Consider the following 22046-nt stretch of genomic DNA (forward strand, 5'->3'; position numbering starts at 1 on the left):
ATCAAAAAGGAAATCGGCTCTGTTAACGTCTGTTGGTTATTGTCAGATCTAACTGCACATGTGTACAAGGGGGTATACGTAAGAACTCACCTGTGACAATTCCATAGTTGGGCGCTTCAAGGGTTGCTCCATAGAACTGAATGATGTTCCGATGGCTGAGAACACTAAGAATTTCAGCCTATGCAGTCAAACACACAAATGCATACTTTAGCGGTAAAACATATGCATTCCTTATTAAGTACATGCAAGGCATTGTTCGTTTTCCCCTATGTCTTGATTGCACTTACTTTTTAGTGTTACCCTAGGGCCTTTTTTATGCAATTGTTTTTAAACCCTGTAACACTTGTGAAAATGTAAAGAGCATTACAATACAGATTATTTAATCGGTTTTCACCAGCAAAAAAATAAAATAAAAATAAAAATAATTCTACATTTATTTTGTGTATACTCATCATTCAGTTGTGAAAACAGACACTTGGAAAAGAGTATATGCTATTTATTGATTGATGACTTTGATTACAGGCTTTGGGCCCCCTACAGGGCCTAGGCTTGTTTCCATTGTGGTCCTCTGTATAATAACGGAATCAGTCAGAATCGGTATCGGAAGATATGACCCTGCAAATAATCGGAGATCGGATATCGGTCATAATTTCATAATCGTGCACCCCTATTACAAATACAATGTGTTATTATGATCGTAAAAAAGAAAATACATGCTTATGTACAGGCCAAAAACCTGAACTACTACTAGCCTACTGCCAAGATAAAATGGAAGAAAAGCTAAGAAAGCGAACAAAAATGTTCATCAAATTGTAACAAGACACTATAATTAACAGAACAATTTGTTTAATTTGAAAGGATTACTTCAGCAGTAACTTATGTAGAAATAATCGTCTGTCTAACACTAGACTGAAACTGAAAGGATACCAGTGATCTTTTTTAATGAAAGAAATTATGACGTGTGCTGAACATATCACAGCCCAAGAAAGGCAATAGAATTTCCCTGAAAAAGATCTATAATGATTCTTTTTTTATTTGTTCTTTGAAGATAATGAGGATATCATTTCAAAGTCAGTTCAAGTACTATCTATGGTTTAATTGCTCCTAATACAATCTCTCATTTGGCAATAAAGATCTTTTAAAGCATACCATATGAACAGAGAGTTGGGGTTTGGTATAATGACTATGCACAGTGAAATCCAAATGGACCCTTGGTTACATTTGTACACTCTCAAGAGCTCCAATGCATAAATGAACACTGTGGATTTTACGGTGTGACTGATGGGTACAGAAGTCACTACAACCCACTAAATGGGGGAGCAATTAAAATGATTACTATACCGACAATTAAAAAAGTATATGAAAAGCCACAGCAATTATGACTCCTACCTCATTTTCAATCTTCAGCAGTTTTTTCACTGCCACCTCTTTGTCTTGAGATATCCACCTGGCCCGGTACACACTGCCAAAGCTGCCACCGCCACAGTTCTCGTAGAAGAGGATGTCATCAAACTTGATTTGCACGAAGGCAGAGCCGAGAGACGACATGTCATAATGACACTGAGCACCAACAGCACAGCTTCTGAAGAGGACAAGATCAGTCCACAGTAGAATTCATCAAGTATGCCTTCACCTGTCTTTGACCAGAGCTAAGATCAGTCTGTGTGTAATCTTAGGAGGAGGGGGGGTGTGTGTGTGGGGGGGTCCTTGCCAGTTGCTACCAATCCCACTGCAGCTCTGCGGTGCACTACAGTTTGAGAATGTGACTGTAGAGACTGTGACCCAGAGAGAGAGGCAGCTGGATATGAGGTTATGTCTGCCCGGTGTGGTGACGGTATGACATCCCTGGTCTTAAGTTACTCCAATGAGTTACAGGAGATTCCATGTGTCATTTCCCTGCCACAGGCCCATAAACTCACCAGTACCAGTAAGCATCGAGCAGCCCGGGATCCACTGTCTGCTTGAATAAGGACTATGGTATGAGCGGCATGCATTCTCCCCGTGATGTGATCGCTGCACAAAATACACACAGCCAAAGTCACACAGACTATTCTAGCACTCTGCTGCAGTGCTCAGTACATCCAAGGCCATGGGGAGAGACAAACAACAGCTGGTAACAACGGAACAGAACAGACAGAACCTAAAATAATTCTGAATCTATGGTTATTTCGAAAATAAAAATCCCCAAAGCTCTTATTTCTACCTATTCATCTACACTGGTCTGTCCCCTTCCTTTAAATGCGTACTGTACATACAGTAGGCTATAATCTATCTATATGAGGTGGGTCAAGGAACCCCATGCCTCCAAAAATGCAGTCCACACAAAGCATTTCCTTTTTCTTGTGCATAATAGCATAAATGCATCTTGTAAAGAAATAATCCCGCCATTACAGGAAATTGTAGCTCTGTTATTGTTCATAGGTTTCCCCTTTTACAGCTAAGCAATTATGGCTTTTAAGGCTGTTACCAGGGCCTTAATCGGGATTGCTATCCATCTCAGCCGGAAATGCCTCCATTGTCACAGAGGGGAGCCAATGCTCTCTGCTAATTTACTTGTATTCATGCTATACTTAGCTTCACATCAATCTACTCAGTACACTATAGCTATAGTCTTGCACGGATATATTGTGCAGCTAGCTACTCAAGAGACGCCTGCGTTACTGGGATATGGTAACACTCCCAAACACATCCTTTCCAGTGACTACTGACTATAGCAAACACCACTGCTGCAGACATTCAAATAATAATGGTCTGATAACCATATGTTGTACTGTACTTACATTAATTAAAACAAAATAACACAAACTATACTAAACTAACCAAAATGGCTGGAGTGGACTATAGGATATATATATATATATATATATATATATATATATATATATATAATGCCTATTTCCCCTCAGCGTACATATTTTAACGTATTCCAGAAAATCAATATAAGGCCATGGCAAAAAGTCAATATAGTGATATTTGAAATTTGTCCATACTGACTCAGCCCTAAATAAGAGTAGTGTAATTCACACTAGGCTACTCTCATTTAGTGTGGCACATTTACACTCACTGTGAATGTCAGTGCTGGACACTTATATGGCCATTTGTTGCAGACCATGGGTGCTGATTCATTCTCTGGGGTATTAATATACAGTTGACAAACATAGGCAACCTAATATCATGGGTTGAGCATAATAGCTATTTCCAGTTTACTACAAAGTTATAACGCTTATGGCACATTTTAAATGTTTTGAGAGTGGAATTGTCATATAGGCTATAGCAGCATAAATTTGAACAACAAATAGACTCCAAATAAGCAAACCACATATTAGCTACATGAAGGCCAGGCATTAGGCTACACAATTCTGCTCGTTTACCTCATATCAAGAAAAGATTTGTGGAGTGAGGATTTCATTAGCTCTAGTCCATAGCTCTAATGTCGTCGCATTTAGCAAGAGCAGTAAGGCTATGGACCAGAGCTAGGATTTGATAAATACGTGGTGCGTCTCTACTCTCTAGTATCGATTCGTGGCTGTTATTAATCTAACAGTAATCATGTGATAGTTTTGGAACCTCAAACGGAGCAGTGAGTAATGACAGCACAGAGCAGACTACATAGCATTTCAAGGCCACTTTACTTCATATCTGTCTGCCTCTGCCTACTTGACATGCCAATGGTAGACTACATACTACATAGGCGGCGGGCTACACATCTAGCTTTTAGATTTAATTGCATACATACATACCAGCGTGTACCGTACGTGTAGTACAGTGTTGGTCCACAACGGGCAAAACACTGAAGTGAAAATCAAGACTCCCTCTTCTTTTCCGGGAATTCCTGTGCGTGTGACGTCTGTGACTTCGTTTTTCAAGTTGCCCAACTTCTTCCACCACCAGGACAGGTTCTCACTTGGGCCACTTTACTTCCCACCCAAGCGTAACAGACCTGTTACATGCAATTCTGTTGACAATAGCGCCACTCTCTGGACAAAAACGGCCACGCCATCAGAACTTGTTTTTCTAGATCTGCAAAATAATTTAAAATCTCTTGCAAGGCAGCAAGTGCGAGTCTGACAAACAATTATGGAATTCCTGATGAATATTCATGAACAACGCAAAACTACAAATGTTATTATACTTCTACATAAAGTCAGGGACAGGTTATGGTACTAAATTCTTTCAACAAATTAGTATAATCAAAATCAATAAATGAAAGTAAGCATGAGCAAATAGATTTAACATTTATTTTTTAATATTTACAATACATGGGTAAAAATTCTGCAAACAGCATTCACTGAATATCATATTAGACTTTAAAAGAGGAATGTGCTCACATGTAGCCCAACATCATAATGTTCTGCATGCTGATGTCAAAATAAATATATGTGTACATCTTACAACATAATAAAATACACAAACTCAAATATTTATAAATATAATCTGATACAAAAGATACAAAATAACAGAATATCAGAAATATCGAGGATTTGCACATTTAGAGAATTAGCATATACATGCTTACACCTGAAATGTTACAATAATATACTAATTACGCTGAAAGACCAGTTTTCTGGATTGTGCCTTTAGTTACTTTAGGTGACTTTGACATTATGGTTAATGGGGCAGTGAGTTTATGTCAATAAAGGGCTCAATGACTAGAGTATCGGAAATAATATAAAGTTGCTTTATGTGGTTATGGTCTCCATATAACTGTTCCATATAACCGTTTCTGTGCAAGTAAATTCATACAAAGCAAGCTTATTTCTTGTGGTGTAGAGGCATCAGCGTTCAACACCTTGTTGTCCAAGTTTTTCTCAAGACCTGCGAGGCTCAAGTCCATGAGAGAGCTGGGTAAGTGTCCTTTGGTTGTCAATCACACTAAGCTGGCGCACGTAGGTCCGCGCCTCTGGGTGATTCTTACTGGCCAGCGAGGCATCTGGATCTGAACAGGTGGGAATCATGTCATGAAGCATCAGAATATTGTCATATTGGTGAGCCTGGTGATTTTGACTTCATCTTAAACAGTGTCGTGCACCGAAAATAGAGGATATACAAGCTCAAAACATGTCACGATGCATAGTGAACTTATATAGGCTAGGCCAATTTTGGTGCGCAGCGCTGATGTATCACGAAGCATAAATTATATGTTGAACGCAAAACTCTGAAGCAGACAAGGACAAACTAATCTTGATTTAACAGGGCACCCCAACCTAATATTGTTAATGTACTGTATGAATCACGTAGTAGAGTGTTGACTTACTGAATGGCTGACTCCTGCAGTATCTCACGATCTTTACTGTGTTAGCAATCATACGCTGCAAAACAAACGGCTACAATCAGCAAAGGGGAAACAAATCTAATAGGTTGCTTTAAAAGGATTAATAACAATATTAATTAATTGTCTTACCATTTTCTCAAAATTGACCAGATTGTCAATAAACGTCTTGTTGCCCTCATGAGTGAATGTCATATCTTAAAAAAATAAAGGACAGGAGTTTGCTATTGATATCGTTTTTTGGATATTCTACTGTTAAACTGATGATAGGTTCTTGGTTTACTTATGATCCTAGATTACCATTTCTATGCATTCAATGTTGTCTTTGCTTACTGTAAATCACTCTGGATTAAAAGCCTCTGCTAAATGCCTAAATTGTAATTGTAACCAAGAGTCTTCTACTCCTCGGGTAGTGTTTCTGCTCTAAGGGTAGCTAACTGAATCAAAAACATCATGACTCTTCTAACTGCAGTAAAGCAGAGTATTCACACCAGAGAAAGTGTGAGCTGTGCAATCTCTGACCTTTGATCAGCAGAGGCATGAAGGGAATGATGGGTGGCTCCAGCTTGGCAACGGTCAGACGGTACGCCCGGTGGTTCCTGGATGGGTCCTGTGGAAACAGTCGCACTGTTCTGAGATATCCCATTGCTGTGTTAAGTGGACACATCACAGCGGTGGCCGAGGCTAACACTGCCCTGAATTATATATTACCACAATGACAGGTTGACACAGCATGAATGCAGAGAATCGACTCAATAACTGTCTGGATGGAAACCAAAAGCACACAGTAGATACTGTACATGCAGATGACCTCACGTGGAGAGAGAGTGAGAGAGAGTCAAGACTCTTATCTGCCTCAACTTACCATCAAGTTTTCAAATTCTGCATAAAACCTCTTGAATTTGCTCGGAAGTTTCTGTCAACATAGATGATAGGGGAGGTTAACAGACAGCTTAAATGTCTATAATCTTGAGCAGGTGCAGATGATAGACAGACACTCACCTCCCATGTCTGACTCAGTCTGCTCACTGCTGGATTACTCATTCCCATGATGATGGCAAAGAAGGAGTTCAGATTCCTGTACTCCTTACAGCTATGAAAGAATGTATGAGACAAATATCATTGGAATATGACATTGGTATTATTAAGATGAATGATTGTCACACAGCAATTATTTATTAGCATACCATTTGAAATACTTATATATAATAACGGCAAAAGGCAAAATCATGGCAAATGTAGTCATTCCTATTGTAGTTCAACACATTTGATAAACATTTCCACCAGGTGCTATATTATGCTAAGTTATGTTATGGATGCTGAAAAAAGGGTCACTCACTGAGCAGCAATCTTGATAAACTTCTTGAGAAGCTGCACTCGTTTGCTGAGATGCGAACACAGACAAACCTCTGTGATCACCCACAACTGGATCTCATTGAACCTCTGAAGGAACAGATCCAGGTTGGCTGTCGTCCTCTTGAAGTTCTGCTTCCCGAAAGTGTGATAGAGGAGTTCATGCTGTTGGAACATCACATGCACACCAAAAGGGTTCAGTTGTCATTCTGCACTGTGCAACATCAGATGAGTTTAAGTAAAAGATACTCAAGCTTACAGGCTATATTCTTCAAATAAATAAAACATTTACTATATGATTTACCACCCCCTGGTACCTATAGAAGACAATTAGACCAGGCCATATGAAGCATAGTCATATACTGTAAAAGTCACATCATGAATTTATTTTAATCTTGGCACTTTACCTCATGTACACAGTCGAAGAGGTCCCAGTCATAAAGGGTAATATGGTATGCCACATCCTTAGAGCTCATCAACTCCAATGTAGCTAATGACCCTATAGAAGGACCTTCCTGCTCAGGTAAAGGCATCTGCAACACAGAAAGCACCATTCAGTATTCACTAGCCTCACCTTGTAAAATATGTGTAGTTTAGAAACTATATAACTATTGTTATTCAGTAAAGAATAGCACAGCTAGGTCAACAGGAAAATGAAATGTTGCTTATCACCTTGTTTCTATGTGACAAGAGAACATAAAAAATGCTGCAAAGTTTATATAAAATAGTTTGCAAATATATGGACAATATCAATACAATAAGCTGTATGTATTTACTGAATGATACATAGTAGATTAGTATGCTAGATGTGTACAACTTGCGGCAGGCCCTCAGTGAATTACTGGAGTTGAATCTTTTTTAATGCCCGCCTATACAAAGTGAGAATGTGTTGAGTAATGCGTTTTTAACGCACCAGTGAATCTAGTTGATCCCTGGGGCAGACAAACAGACGTCCATTTATGCCGAGTGTGGAGAACACTGAAATATCATTGGGTTTCAGGATGACTTTATCTAAAAGAAACAAAACAAAACACTTAAAAATGGTGTGGCTGTTACTTTCACTACTACTACTGTTTCACTACTGCACTAAGGGCCCTATTTTTGCCAGTAGCCTACCTTACCCCTTATCCCTAAACTTCTTTGCCTTTTTATATTTTGCAAAACATTTTTAAATAGTTCAAATAGCCGATCTACAAGCTCACAACGTGTCAATGTAGATCGGCTATTTGAAGTATTTAAAAATTGGCAAAGAAGTTTAGGGATAAGGCACCTGCGAAAATAGGGCCCTAAGTGCTAAACAAGGACAACTATATTTTTCATTTGGGCTTTCATAACAAAATGATGATGGTATGATTACCATCTCCAAACAACAGTGTAGCTTCAGTACAAACATTATTCACTTGCCACCGGTGAGGGGAGTATAGTAGGTCAAACGTGGGCTAATAATTAGTGCTTCTTGGCAGAGACAGTGGAATATCTATAGAACAAGTACCAGCCAATGGCAGCCACATGCCTGTGTAGAATGTTATGAGTTGGAGCAAAGAAAGAAATACTGAGTTTGAGGTTTTCCTTTGAGCTGCTTGTCCATGGCCCACTGCCCAGATGCTAAGCCTAGTTGTACTTAGTTTGCGCTTGGGTCTCGCACACTGAAAATAGCAGTTCTACAAGCTCACAATGCGTTGTGAGCTTGTAGAATGGCTGATTTTGCTGTGCAACATCCAAGCGTAACTAAGTATAAATTGGGCTTTCGCACCTAGTAGCCATTCAGAACAGTTCAAAAGCAACTCGTTTCTCATTAATTACATGACTGATTAATGAGCTTAACACGATCCAGGGTGCTGGATGAACTGTGCAGCGTCTTCCATCATTTGATTAACACGTGGCTGCCGGCGTTCTCACCTCCAGCAGAACTGAGGCTGACAAGGAGAAGGTCCTCCGCTGACCCAAGTTTATCGGCCACGGCGCTGATGACCTCGCTGACCGAGGCGGACACGCTGACCCGGATCGTAGTGTAGGTGTGGTCAGGGCAGTAAACTTTGAACAGGACTGTAAGCAGATATGTGCAACACATACAGGGCAATAAACAAAGAAGAATTAAATGGTAAAAGGGCAAAATGAGAAGGAGAACTTTTAACAAGTCCCCACCCATCATCCCATCAACCACAGAGGGAGCGTCAATCCATCAAGTGTTAAAATGTTTTATATTTCATTAACCTGCCATTTATATATCAAACAAATGGTTATTTGATGTGTAAACATGATTTTGTTACAGCATAACACACGTTTAAAAACATATTTCTGAGCGGTGCCTATCCGCCCCACACACACACACACACACACACACACTCTGCACTGCTCAGTTAACACGGTTTATTCTTATTTTTGTGTGAATATAGGTGTACATAAAATAATTCTGTGTCTGTGTGTGTGTGTGTGTCCCATGTTTGTGGACAAAATTGTCCCCAAACATCGCCTATATCAGGAGTGTTTGTGTGCGTATGTGCGCACACATGTTTATATTTGCATATACATACACTTGTTTTATGTTGTTTATACACATACATGTATTTTTGTTTTTGATGTATTGCTTTGCTTTAACTTGTGCAACACTGACGATTTGCTCTATAAATGTGTGCTAATGTGCTCTATAAATAAAGCTTGATTGATTGATGCCAATAGGTGTCAAATATGGTGGCAATAACATACGTTAACACCATAGCTTGTTAACACTATATTGAAATGAATCTACCTGTACCAACTTACTTTCATCATTACTCTTGATGGGCTGACGTTTCTGGAGCTTCTCATCTCCCATACTGAACTGCCGCAGTAGGATTTTGTGCTGCAGTACAACAGAACAAGGATGTATGTCCAACACCAATAACAAAAACCTTAGTATTTTAACCTAATACTTGAAAAGATTGTTTTATTTAATACCTTTTTCTGTGTTGATCTGGCATCTTCAGTGCTGAAACGGAATAAATAATATTTGAGCAACTACTGCGGGGAACAACTGTATTTTGAGCCTCCATTTAGGAAAACAATTATTCTAGGAAAATAAATGCCATGGTATTGCTAGGAATTTTGAGGCCCCTGAATGATATGCTTCGTAGGTCATACAGTTAGACAACATCACAAAATCACCATAAGATATTGCTATGAATACAGATTATTTGGAGCTGTACAATTGACCTTGGTTGTGTTATCGAGCCTAATTTTCATTTTTCGTCTTGTCGCCAGAAATAGATGATACTGTATAAGCTCACAATGGGGAGTGGATGCCACTAGCTATGAGAATGTATTTTAAGATCTGTTATTTGACGTGCTACATACACAACCCACACATGCTTACTTTAGCTTCACAATTCTCTCCAACTCTGGTAGTTGATCCCTGAGTGGTGGAATCACCTTGGCATCATCAGACACCACCACTAGAAACTCCTGCGAATTACAGCACACTCTCAATGGCAGGACAAAGATTATCATTAAGCTGAACATTGTACTTTTTATATCACATTCATAAAATGGCTGAGAGGGTGATAACTGCCCTAGAGCAGGGGTTCTCAACCTGTGGGTCTTTGTTTTTCTTTTTTTTGCAACTGAATGGCTGGATAATGGAAATTAATTAGTACACAGTGCATGCATAAACGTTCCTTAATGATTATATCTGGTTTCAGTATTTATTATGTATTTTCTCTATTATTAAGGTTATTGTTATTGGGGTTGCGAGACATGGCCAAAGCATTTCCGGGGGTCCCCAGCCAGAAACGTTGAGAACCCCTGCCCTAGAGTGCCATTGCGACCACTGCAAAAGGAATGCAGAACGTCAGACATGTCCCTCATGGTTGCAGTGTTGACAAAGTGCTACAGTATTTCATTGTTGCCTTTCTGACTAAATAAGGCTGTAGGTATGCGATAAACAAATCACTGTACAAATTGGTGATGTGGGAACCAACACACAGGCACTCAAGAAAGATGCAACAAGCTGGCCAGATGGGGTGACTGGAAGCGACGATGCACACTGGTTATGCTGCATAGCTCCGCTGTATTTTTATTGGTGTCAATGTCTAGATCACTCAGTTATCTTCATCAGGACTTAAAAGGTTAGTTCAGAATTACCCATTAAAATAGTGGTTGCAAAAGGAATTAATTGATTGCCTGAGTCCCGTGGTGGGAGTTCTGGTCTGGTTTTGGTGAATATTTCTGGTTCCGGTCATTTGGTGGGGGGCACTCATGAAAAATAAATAATACAATCCACAGAACTAGCACATTTTTTATTAATTGTTGGCCTATTTCTACCATATACTGTAGTGCAACTTCGCTCAACTTTGACCCCTCTGTGCTGCTGCTGTTGAAGTGATACTGGACACATAGTTCCACATGAGGGGTCAAAGTTGATCCACTAGAACTCCACCACCTCTGCCCCCTCATGAAAGTAATTGATAATAAAGTCACACACTTTGTTGAGGCAGTATTGCTTTGTTTAAAAAAATATATGGTTTTCTTCATTTCCTGAAAAATATATATATAATTTTGGAGTTATGTGGTTTCTTCCCAAAACTATAGTAAAATACACACATCACTTTAGTGGAGGTGCTGGGTTCAAAAGTGACATCAGAAAGGGAATCCGCATTAGTACTTTCAAAACTAGTTTACTAATTACTTTTACTGTCTTGTACTGTCTGTCTTTGTTTTATTTGTCTTGTTCTGACCTTGATTGGGGGGGAGGGGGGGATATTTACATGTCGGATACAACAAAATGTACACATGTTTTATCATTTATTCAACAAAAAAAAATCAAAATAAAGTGTTAAAAAAGAAAGAAAAAAGGGAATCCGCACACCCATCTGCTCCAAAAGTTTATTTATTGACCGTGCTTTCTTCCCGACAGCAGAGATATACATGTGAATAAGTGAGACTGACCTGTAGGAAGGTGACCGAGGTGTTTTCCTCCTGGAGGTGGTCTCCATGGACAGAGGCCCACTGCAGCACCAGGCGGATCACCCTGCGCTTGTTGTTCAAGGTGTAGTCCAGCTTCTCCTGCTCAGAGCCTTGCAGTGCCTTGGCCTGGTAGGTGCACCGCAGTTAAAGACCACAACCAAAACACTGCATTGCAGTCGCACGACTCACACGGGCAAGAGTAACGCACAGAATTGAAACTAGGAAATGATTTGGATCCACATAGAAACGAGACACGCTCTCTCAGGACTTAATTGACTCCGATGTGGATCTTGGACTTCATTTGAGCAGCTACTGTATACATCTGACGTATACAGTCATCTATGTCATAGATGTCATTGACTCTATGACGCCTCTATGACAAGTGTCTGCTACTTCCATTTCCATTGACTTCCATTATCAGAGGCTAATATCCCGTAGTCTGATTTACAGCCCGTAGTCTGATTTACTGCTGTGCAGTAAATCTGCTCAGACCGATATGAGAAGACTACAGATCACACTAAACAAGGCAGCTAGAATGGTCTTAAGATGTGGGTATGAAATAGACACGGGTGAACTGCATAACAGAATGGGATGGCCCACAGCACTTGAATGCATAAGAAAACAGTCTCTTGCATTGATTTCTAAAATAAAAACATCCAATAAACCAGTAAACATAAAGAATAAATTAACATTAGTTCACGAGAAACGTCAGGTCAACACAAGATCAAGACACAAAGATATTTATGTTCTACCAAAAATAAAAACTAGTATGGGAAATCGATCTTTTATTTTTAGGGCAGTTAAATTATGGAACTCATCATTATAGCTGGGATTGCTTTTATTGATTCACTATTATGTTGTGATTTCTGTTAAGCTTCTTTTCAGGTCAGGTTTTCAGCTGGCTCAGGGAAGAGGACGACCCTGCCATGCATGAACTGTATCTGTCTGTGGGCAGGCATATGCTGTGCCTGTGTGTGCGTGAGTGTGTGCGGTTGTATGAGTTGAGGATTAGAGGTATAGGTATTTTTGTTACGCTGTAATATTTGACTCACTGCATCAGTGCAATTTGAAATGTATTTCTGAAATGCAATATAATGTATTTTGTAATGTTTTAATTTATTTCTGGACTCTTGGAAGATTAGCCGAAAGGCTAAAAGAGATCCAAATAAAAATCAAATCAAATCAAAATCAATTAAAATAAATTGATAAATTAAGTATTTAAAAAAAGATAAAAACATATTGTGGCAAGATTAGCTCTGTCGTTCACACACAGACAGACCGTAAAGTATTATTAAAGGATATTGGGCCATGAGCACTGGGCAAAGTTGACTGTTGGAGATGAACACACAGTGCATGAGCACAAAGTCATCCAGAGCTGGATCTGTGAAGAGAGAGAGAGACAGAGACAGAGACAGAGACAGAGACAGAGACAGAGACAGAGACAGAGACAGAGACAGAGACACAGACAGACAGACAGACAGACAGACAGACAGACAGACAGACAGACAGACAGACAGACAGACAGACAGACAGACAGACAGAGACAGAGACAGAGACAGAGACAGAGACAGAGACAGACGCAGACGCAGACGCAGACGCAGACGCAGACGCAGACGCAGACGCAGACGCAGACGCAGACGCAGACGCAGACGCAGACGCAGACACAGACACAGAGACAGAGACAGAGACAGAGACAGAGACAGAGACAGAGACAGACAGAGAGAAACAGAGAGAAACAGTCATGTCAGGCACCTGTGAGGCCAGAGCACATCAAAGTCTCGTCAGACCTGCAGGCTAAAACTGTGACCTTCTAGACCTCCATCCACACAGCCCCAGCGCCACCGTCACCTCCGTTGGAAAATGAAAACCATAAGTGTTCACACAGCCGTTGCTAATTACATCAGCTCTGTGATGCAGGGCTAATTATAGACGTGAACAAACAGGTCAGAGCAGAAAATACGATGCCCTACAGCACACGCAGGAGGAGACGTCCAGCGTACGGGGAGACAAAGAGGCGGTGGTTTCACTGCTTGAAGTCCTTAATGGCCGTGACACTGATAGCTCATATTATGCACTACTGAGCCGTCATATTGAATGTTGTATTATTTGCAGTACCTGACTCTGTGAATTGAGAGTCCAATCGCATCATATCAAGGAAATGCTCCAGGATCTTCTCCGGTGCCCCCGACATCACAGTGTATCTGGAGAGACACAGAACAAAAGGACATCCTCTGCTAATCAAGAAACAATGGCTCTTACTGCTTAATGATACAGATATGGCCCTAGACTCTTCTAGGTCTGTGGTTATCTCATTGTTCCATTTACTACATGGACTACAGATTTATACTTTGTCTAACGATGATATCCTTCACAGAAAGCAGCCGATCTACACACTCACAATGCATCTCAATGTGACATGTTGGAAGCTTGAAGATCGTCTATTTTGGTCATGGGACACTGTCATACAATAGAATATTTAATAGCCATATCACAGAGGTCTTAGCTTTTGAACACTTTCAGAGTTAAATGGATAGGATTTTGCTGTGTGGAAGCTGTGGGGGAAAAGGCAGAGACAGGTGATATTGGAAAGGAGGATAAACACAATGTTTGTTTTCATTTCTAGTGTTAGACCTGGAAGCTAGTGATGTGTCTCCACAACTACAAGGGAACAAGACGATGTTGCCATGCTTGCCACCGTTATATTTCCCAGGAGTCATGCAATTGATTGATTGATTGATTGAAGTATTTATTAACAGTTTGCAGAATTACAGTACATCAGGCCATCATTACCATTATGGCACTACAGACAGTGACACACAGATGCCCCCACTGAAATCACTGCAGTCATTGGCTCAGCATTTTATGCTATCTTCTGAAATGAAAGTGCCTTAATTTGGATCATTTTGAAGGAGGCATTAGGGTGGCCTTCTCTGGGTAGGATAAACCATAAGAACATGTCACTTACATTTGTCCAATGTGATGCATGCGTTTTTTTTAAATGGAATGGTATGTGATGCATGCGTTTTTTTAAATGGAATGGTATCTGACTTAACTAAAGTGACATATTTTATCGTAGTGACCAATTCCTTTCATGAAAACATTTTAATCTCGCAATGATAACTGCTAGTGATGTCAAGCTTCCTGCCATGGAAGTGTGCGTCAATTACATAGATTTCCAGGTACCTCCACACATAAACCTTTGCTTTTGAAGGCCTGCAACTAATCAGACAAAGAGGCAGCAGTCAGCTGCCTTCTGTTTGAGACACTCACTACAGTATGTGTTTGAACTGCATGTTGGCCAATGCCTGTGGGGCATCTCTGCAGCAGCTAGCATCTGCTCAGGATACAGGGAACCACCTGCTACTTTTGCCTGCTTCATACTGTACAATGTGCGTGTACGATGGAGGCATAGAGCTTTAAACATGCTCAGACCTATCCTGTGTGTTTAACCTGCATGGACCCTAGCGTATTTTATTGTTCTATGTCTGTCCTCTGAAAATCGAGAACTTTTCAGGAAGTTCAGAACAAAAATTACTTCATGTTATGTGTGTACAGTGTGTGACGTTTTACACAAAATACTGTATAAAAGCATGAAACAATACAGAATTGAAGTGGCTGTGAACTCAGATAGAACCTTGACATTTCAATCTGTATGAAACTTGTTTGAGTATTTACTTGTAATGGGATGAGGTGGTGCCACAGATAGAGTTGCGAGTGCCGCTGGAACTCTTCTCCAAGACCAGAACATCCTGCTCATGCTCCTTAAGACGCACTGTGTTGGCCTCCACATCCTTCAGACAGACAGACAGACAGACAGAACTGAGCACTGCAAAATAACACTTTGTTTTGGGTTTATCCCATTTTCTCTCTAATTTAGTCATTTCCAATCCCCATACTACTAAAGGAAAGGACTGTTATTCAAAGGCTAGTTCCCACAGAACGGGCCAACCAGCGGAGGTCATTAGTTTAGTGACAAGGACATGATCCCTCGCCAGCTTCAGCCATGCACAAACACTGCCAATTGCGTTTGTTACTTTGTAGTGCCCGGCCAAAACAGAGTCCCAATTGAGCCCAGGTCTCTGTGGGAGTATTTTAACTATCCAAAGATGCTCCACCTTACTGCTTACCAACTAGTAGTGAAAACTTGTTCGCAATTCTTTTCAGGTCTCATCTACCTGGTATCGGGTTACACACAGACACACAAAGCTGGGCATAGGAGGAGCTAGCGCTGCTCAAAAATGTCTGAGCGTTTCACATGCAGTGGCAGTAACCTCAGCTCGCTGGCCATACTAAGCAGGAAGGATTAGCTGGCTTGTCCAGTGGACCAGCAGAGTTTGGAGGTCAGCATTCTGAGGGTCCACAGACAGGCCAGTCTGATCCAACAGGAGGTTCACACACAGTGAGGAGACCTCTTGCTTATCCCTGCGGTTGTACCCGGGATAAAACAGACAGTAGTACAATCCTCAGTGTTCTTATTTTAATTTTGAGGCGCACTAGCCCCTCCAAATGCATGACTTTCCGAAATGACGCCATAGGCCAGCCAAGTCTATGGACTTTTAATGTTTGTCGAGAGCCTAATTATAAATTCAGGACAGAAAAGTGAGGACGCTAATTGTGATTGGCCGGAATGTGACGATGTATGATGATGAGAGCGCCCCTCACTTCACACAAGTGTGATTCTTTTCTAATCCATTTGTAACTCGGAGCGTGTGCAAAAGTAACCAAAATATAATGGATTGTTTTTGAGGGGCGCCCCTCCTAAGTCCAGCTTTGAGGGTTTGTGTAAACACAAACATTAAAGACGAAGGTGAGGACGCAAATTCTCATTGGCCGGAATGAGATGATGATAAGCACCCGTCACTTCCTTTTCTAAATGATGTTACTGTACAAACATGCAGACGGTACATTGGCCAGAGGACAGGTTTATATGGTTGTTTTAAGGCCTGTCTGTTATGTCTAGCTTTAAGTCACACAAGTGACCATATTAGTGAGGTGAATAAATAGGTGCTCAATTACAGAACATCAACAGTAATAGCACAACATATCTGTAATGCGGAACCTCGACCAACAGAGGGCAATAGAGACAATAGCATAGCACAGTGGAGACTCACCCTCAAGATCCTGTTGAAGTCCTCCTTGTCCACTCTCAGGAAGTGACAATTATCTTCTCGCAGGACAATGGAAGCAGCGCGGGGCGCATCGTTGACCAGAGCCAGCTTCCCAAAGTCATCTCCTTCGTGTAATGTGCAAACAACCCCCTGCGTGGATCACATGTTTTAGAGACAACGTTACACATTCAACAAATCGGCTGACAAAATCAGTGGTGGAAAGAAACGAAGTACATTTACTTAAGTACTGTACTTAAGTTCAGTTTTGAGGTATTTGTACTTTACTCGAGTATTTCCAATTTCCAATACTTTTACTTCTACTCCACTACATCTCAGAGACAAATATTGTACTTTTACTTAAGCAATACATGCGAGTACTTTTTACACCACTGGACAATATCAGCTTGAACGTGTGGTTTCATTGGATTAACACATACTTTTCCATAGATGACAACGTTGACTGAGCCCTTGAGGATAATGTACCATGATGTGCCTTCCTCCCCTTGGTTAAACACTGGAAAGAAAAAGACAGAATTGCTTTGTCATACGATACATTGTGAAAATAACAGATTTTGGAGCTCAAGTGACGGTTTGTAAGAATGTAGATCTACTATTTAATTAGCTAAATTAATTAGTTTTTTATTAATTCATTTCTTATATTTCACCAGCCCAATATAAGGATGCCAGGTTTAATGTGTTTACTGCAGTTCACAAAACACCCTCAAATAATCTCAGATTAATGACAGGTTACACTAATGATTACAGATAATATATCTGTAATCATTAATGTAATTAAGCAAGACACCAAAAGCTATATTATAGCCATTACCAATGCTACCATATCCATGTCAAGGATTTTGCGACCATTTTATTATCGTAGATTTACTTACAGACGGTTCCTGCTTTGGCATGAGACTCAAATATCAGCACTCCAGCCAATTCTCTCTTTACCTGTAAATACAGAGTATACAGGAATATCAATGGAACATTCTTTATTCTCACTTTTTACTTACTTTACTTATACCGCAGTATTCAACAACCGCACCACCATAAAACAGCCAAATCAATATATCGTACACCTTTAGTTTAATGCCTCGCATTCTTCAATTCCATTCCTGTGCACAACAGTAGCTAAACTAATTAAATACACAATTTTGACCAATTATTGACCAAACTTAACTAATCATTGATTTTATGCGTTATCGTAGGTATTGATTTATATTGCGTTTGCATTTTTATGACTGAATATAATCAATCAATCAATCAATCAAACAAACCAACCAACCAACCAACCAATCACTTTTAAAGCTTATACACGGCAACCTAACACAGCACCATGAAATTACAAACATGTAGAGTTGTAGAGGTAATGTACAACATGCCATATTACTCTTTCATGGCTGTAGGTAAAAATGTAAACTGCATGCATTGCATTGCTATTATTATTAGTGCATACCGTCTGGCAGATATTTGCACTCTACTGAGCGCATCTTTCTAGCTGAATAGGTGGTGGTAAGTCTTTATCAGTACTCATTTAATAACAACCGTACTGTAACTGTAACTAATTTAAAACTGGGATATTTGGAGCACATCATCATAAAATGGGAGGAACGAGGAGCTGATTAGTAAGATGACTGTGCCAGGGGGACAGAGACAGATTCTGCAGGTTTAACAGGTTGTTTATGCCAGGTGTGGGCAACTTTGATGATTGAGATGGCCATCATGATTTCCACACTCACTCCAGAGGGCCACATTGCATATACTGTCGGGCAGAAACCGCTTATCTCTGTATTTGAAATAATAATTTATATTAATAAATGAATGCCCTACTTCATCGTTCTATGTCAAACAAAAGTAGCAAAACGTTCTAAAAGCTCAAAACGTGTCACAGTGCGACATTGGAATCCTGAAAAGTTAAATTTTTATTATATTTCAAATGCATTTAATTATACTTTTATAACTTTATGAAGTGAATAATATATCAGTATTCGTATATTAACCTGCGGACCACATTAAGTGAAGGTGGGGGGCCGCATATGGCCCCGGGCCGCCTGTTGCCCATGTATGGTCTATGCACACACACAGGCACAGAATCCATACTCACAGTGGTGGATAGATGAGATAAAGCTTTTATATGGAGAAGTTCTTCATAAATGATTTCCAAATCATCTGTCGTCCTCTCCCCTGGTCTGGAGATCAGGAAGAAGACAAGTCATTTAAAACTATTTTGGTCCTAAACACAATCACACTAATCAACTTTCAACCTTTACTGGCAGAGACTCCCACTTCTGAATCCATTCCAAGCATTAGTTTTGCACGAAAAACACTCCTTGGGCTAAAAACGGCCATAGCCCTTGCCCAAATGTGCTGACTTCATCACATTTGCAAAACTAATGCTTGGAATGTATTCAGAATGATGAAAACCCCCTAGTTTGACACGTAACATGCTACTTAAAGCATAATGAAATTTATAACATTTTGCCTTATAATGGTTGTATGGTACCCCAACTTTCAGCAGCTGTCAAAAACTCCCCTACACAACAGGACTCATTTCTGGACAACCTTAATTTACCCAAAATAGCAGAGGAGGATAATGCAAAGCTGGGGGCAGGTTTAACTATAGGGGAAATAACGGAGGCTATAATGTGTATGAACTCTGGAAAGGCAGCTGGACCAGACGGCCTGCCCATTGATATCTACAAAAAGTTCATATCCAAACTTAAAACACCCCTTTTGGAAATGTTTTCAGAATCTTTCCAGACTGGTATACTCCCGCCTACTCTGAGAGGAGCCCTGATCACCCTTCTCCCAAAACCGGGGAAATCAAACGATAAATGTGAAAACATGAGGCCGATTAGCCTATTGAATTCAGATTTAAAAATACTTTGTAAAATTATGGCCAAAAGACTGGAGGTTTTATTACCTGAAATCATAACGGGAGATCAAAACGGATTTATGATTGGAAGACAGGGATTTCATAATGTGAGGAGGGTCCTAAATATTTTACATGACCAGAAGGGGGCGCCAGATACTGCCTTATTATCACTGGACGCCGAAAAGGCATTTGATAGGGTAGAATGGCCTTACTTGTTTGAACTTTTGGAGCGTTTTGGCCTTGGAGAAAAGTTTTGTAGATGGGTCAAACTCTTGTACAACAATCCTTATGCAGAGGTAATCACCAATAATATTGTATCAAAACAGATAAGGATAGGTAGGGGCTGCAGACAAGGATGTCCCTTATCCCCCCTTTTGTTTTTAATCGCAATAGAGCCTTTTGCTGTAGCAGTGAGGGGAAGTACAAGAATTACAGGTATAAATATTGGAGGGTTTGATCATCAAATTGCGTTATATGCTGATGACGTGATTCTTTTTCTAAAAAATCTGGAACAGTCGATACCAGAGCTTATGGAGCTTATTAAGCATTTTGGCAGTATATCCGGATATAAAGTTAACAATTCGAAATCTTCTATAATGCTCCTCAACCCAAAAGAGAGGGCTAATCCGCCGAATTACGCAAGTCACTTTAGAACGGTAGACAAATTTACCTATCTAGGTATCCAGATTGTCCCTAAACTAGAAGATGTGGTAAATCAGAATTATAACCCAATTATAGAGTCTATTACGGAAGCGTTGGACAGATGGTCAAATCTTCCAATTTCTCTTATAGGTAGAATAAATATCCTCAAAATGAACACACTCCCTAAACTGTTGTATTTGTTTCAGAATATCCCCTTGCCGCCCCCTGACGGCTTTTTTACTAAAATGGAAAAGTTGTTTCGTAATTTTATTTGGAATAACCGACGCCCCAGGCTCCGTTTGTCTTTGTTATATTTACCTTATGATAGAGGAGGGCTAAAGTGCCCTAATATGTTATGGTACTATTGGGCAGCTCAGTTGAGAACTATAATGTTCTATTATACAGAGAAGGGATCCCCCACATGGAGGAACATTGAATCACACTCTTTGAAGCTCCCACTGCCCGAATATCTTTACTCTAATTCGAGTAAAAAACTGATAAAATATACAGCTAATCCTATAGTTAAAAATATGATTAAAGTTTGGCAGGATGTCAGACTTTATCTTTTGGATATCCAACCCAGTTTTCGATTCAGCCCAATTTGGGGAAATGAACATTTCACCCCAGGAAGGGCGGATGGGGGCTTCAAGATATGGGCCAAGCAAGGGATTAAACAATGGAAGGATGTTTTTGACAAAAGGGGGAATCTATTCTCTTTTGATGAACTAGCTGCCAAATACAATTTACCCCGTACACACTTCTTCAAGTATTTACAACTCAGAAGCTTTATAGGGGTTAAACAGGTGAACTCTCTGACACTCCCTCCCCTGTCAATAATAGAAAAAGAGCTTATCAGGAACCCCTTTAATAGGGGCATCATTTCTGATTTATACTCTATGTTAGTAGAAATATCTCCTGAATCCTCTGAATCCAAATATAATGCATGGAAGGCTGATCTACAAGAGGAATTGACATTGGAAGAATGGAGCTCAGCCTGTATGGATGCTCATTCCCAGACGGGTAACACTCGGTTAAAACTGTTGCAATATAATTGGCTGATGAGGGTCTATATCACTCCAGAGAAATTAAATAAATTTAGTGCAGATATTCCAGACACTTGTATCAGATGTGGTAAAGACAAAGGTACACTTTTCCATTGTCTGTGGGCATGTCCAAGAGTGAAAAAATTCTGGGAAGAAGTGAGGAGGGAGATTCAGAAGATATTGTCAATAGATATTGAGCTTGACCCAAAACTGTTTCTATTAGGTCTTTACCCACCTGGCCATAAGATTCAGAGTAGCGAACAAAGATTTCTAGATTTATGTTTACTACAAGCCAAAAGGGCTATAGCCTTATCGTGGAAAAAGATAGGCAAACCCAGTATTGCTCAGTGGTTTAGGGAGTTATCATTGTGTCTTCCTCTGGAAAGAATCACTTACACTTTGAAGAATAAACAGGAGATGTTTGATAAGATATGGGGACGGTTTATCGAATATATTACGGTTAATGATTTGTCTTATTTAATGGTGGAAACTGAAAATGTGTAATTGTATTCTCTGCAGCTGTTTGATCTTGTGGCTATAAGGACTCTGTTGTTGTAACCATTTTAAGTGCCCTTATTGTATTATACTGTACTTATATATGTATGTACTGTATGTTATTGTTTTGTTTTGTTTGTTTTTCATTTTAAGTAATTGTATTGTATTGTCTGTATTATGTATTGTTTTGTTGTATTGTCTGTTTGTCAAAAAAAAGAAAATTCAATAAATATATTGTTAAAAAAAAAAAAAAACTCCCCTAGGGTGGTTGAATATAAACCAATGTGGGATATGTTAGTAGACACCTTTACAAACACATT

General features: G+C 39.9%; 2 protein-coding genes across 9 annotated transcripts in view; both read right to left on the reverse strand.

The window, feature by feature from the left end:
- map3k20a (mitogen-activated protein kinase kinase kinase 20a) overlaps positions 1 to 3858 on the reverse strand; it is a 29325-nt gene extending 25467 nt beyond the window's left edge. For 7 of the 8 annotated variants that reach the window (XR_014569976.1, XR_014569978.1, XR_014569979.1 and 4 more), the window contains exons 1-3: positions 3741 to 3858; positions 1390 to 1582; positions 91 to 178 (exon numbers count right to left, since the gene is read on the reverse strand). Coding sequence is in view for 4 of the 8 variants with exons in the window: in XM_083776996.1 (XP_083633122.1) it covers positions 91 to 178; positions 1390 to 1548 (247 nt within the window). In the remaining 4 variants the exon portion in view is untranslated. The remainder of the gene's footprint in view (positions 1 to 90; positions 179 to 1389; positions 1583 to 3740) is intronic. The other variant, XR_014569977.1, reaches the window with a different exon arrangement.
- A 453-nt stretch (positions 3859 to 4311) lies between these two features.
- The window catches only part of rapgef4a (Rap guanine nucleotide exchange factor 4a), a gene marked incomplete at its 5' end in the record, with an annotated part of 41130 nt that continues 23395 nt past the window's right edge, over positions 4312 to 22046 (reverse strand). The window contains 21 exons of the mRNA XM_083776586.1: positions 4312 to 4936; positions 5255 to 5309; positions 5402 to 5466; positions 5792 to 5879; positions 6135 to 6185; positions 6272 to 6362; positions 6609 to 6787; positions 7030 to 7155; positions 7536 to 7633; positions 8522 to 8668; positions 9386 to 9464; positions 9560 to 9590; positions 9975 to 10063; positions 11546 to 11689; positions 12835 to 12944; positions 13679 to 13764; positions 15239 to 15354; positions 16675 to 16821; positions 17109 to 17185; positions 17562 to 17622; positions 18776 to 18860. Coding sequence (XP_083632712.1) covers positions 4809 to 4936; positions 5255 to 5309; positions 5402 to 5466; positions 5792 to 5879; positions 6135 to 6185; positions 6272 to 6362; positions 6609 to 6787; positions 7030 to 7155; positions 7536 to 7633; positions 8522 to 8668; positions 9386 to 9464; positions 9560 to 9590; positions 9975 to 10063; positions 11546 to 11689; positions 12835 to 12944; positions 13679 to 13764; positions 15239 to 15354; positions 16675 to 16821; positions 17109 to 17185; positions 17562 to 17622; positions 18776 to 18860 — 2053 coding nt within the window. The 3' untranslated portion in view covers positions 4312 to 4808. The remainder of the gene's footprint in view (positions 4937 to 5254; positions 5310 to 5401; positions 5467 to 5791; positions 5880 to 6134; positions 6186 to 6271; positions 6363 to 6608; positions 6788 to 7029; positions 7156 to 7535; positions 7634 to 8521; positions 8669 to 9385; positions 9465 to 9559; positions 9591 to 9974; positions 10064 to 11545; positions 11690 to 12834; positions 12945 to 13678; positions 13765 to 15238; positions 15355 to 16674; positions 16822 to 17108; positions 17186 to 17561; positions 17623 to 18775; positions 18861 to 22046) is intronic.

This window comes from Protomyctophum parallelum (genome assembly GCF_964188405.1).
Source record: "Protomyctophum parallelum genome assembly, chromosome: 11".
In the NCBI taxonomy this organism is placed as follows: Eukaryota; Metazoa; Chordata; class Actinopteri; order Myctophiformes; family Myctophidae; genus Protomyctophum; species Protomyctophum parallelum.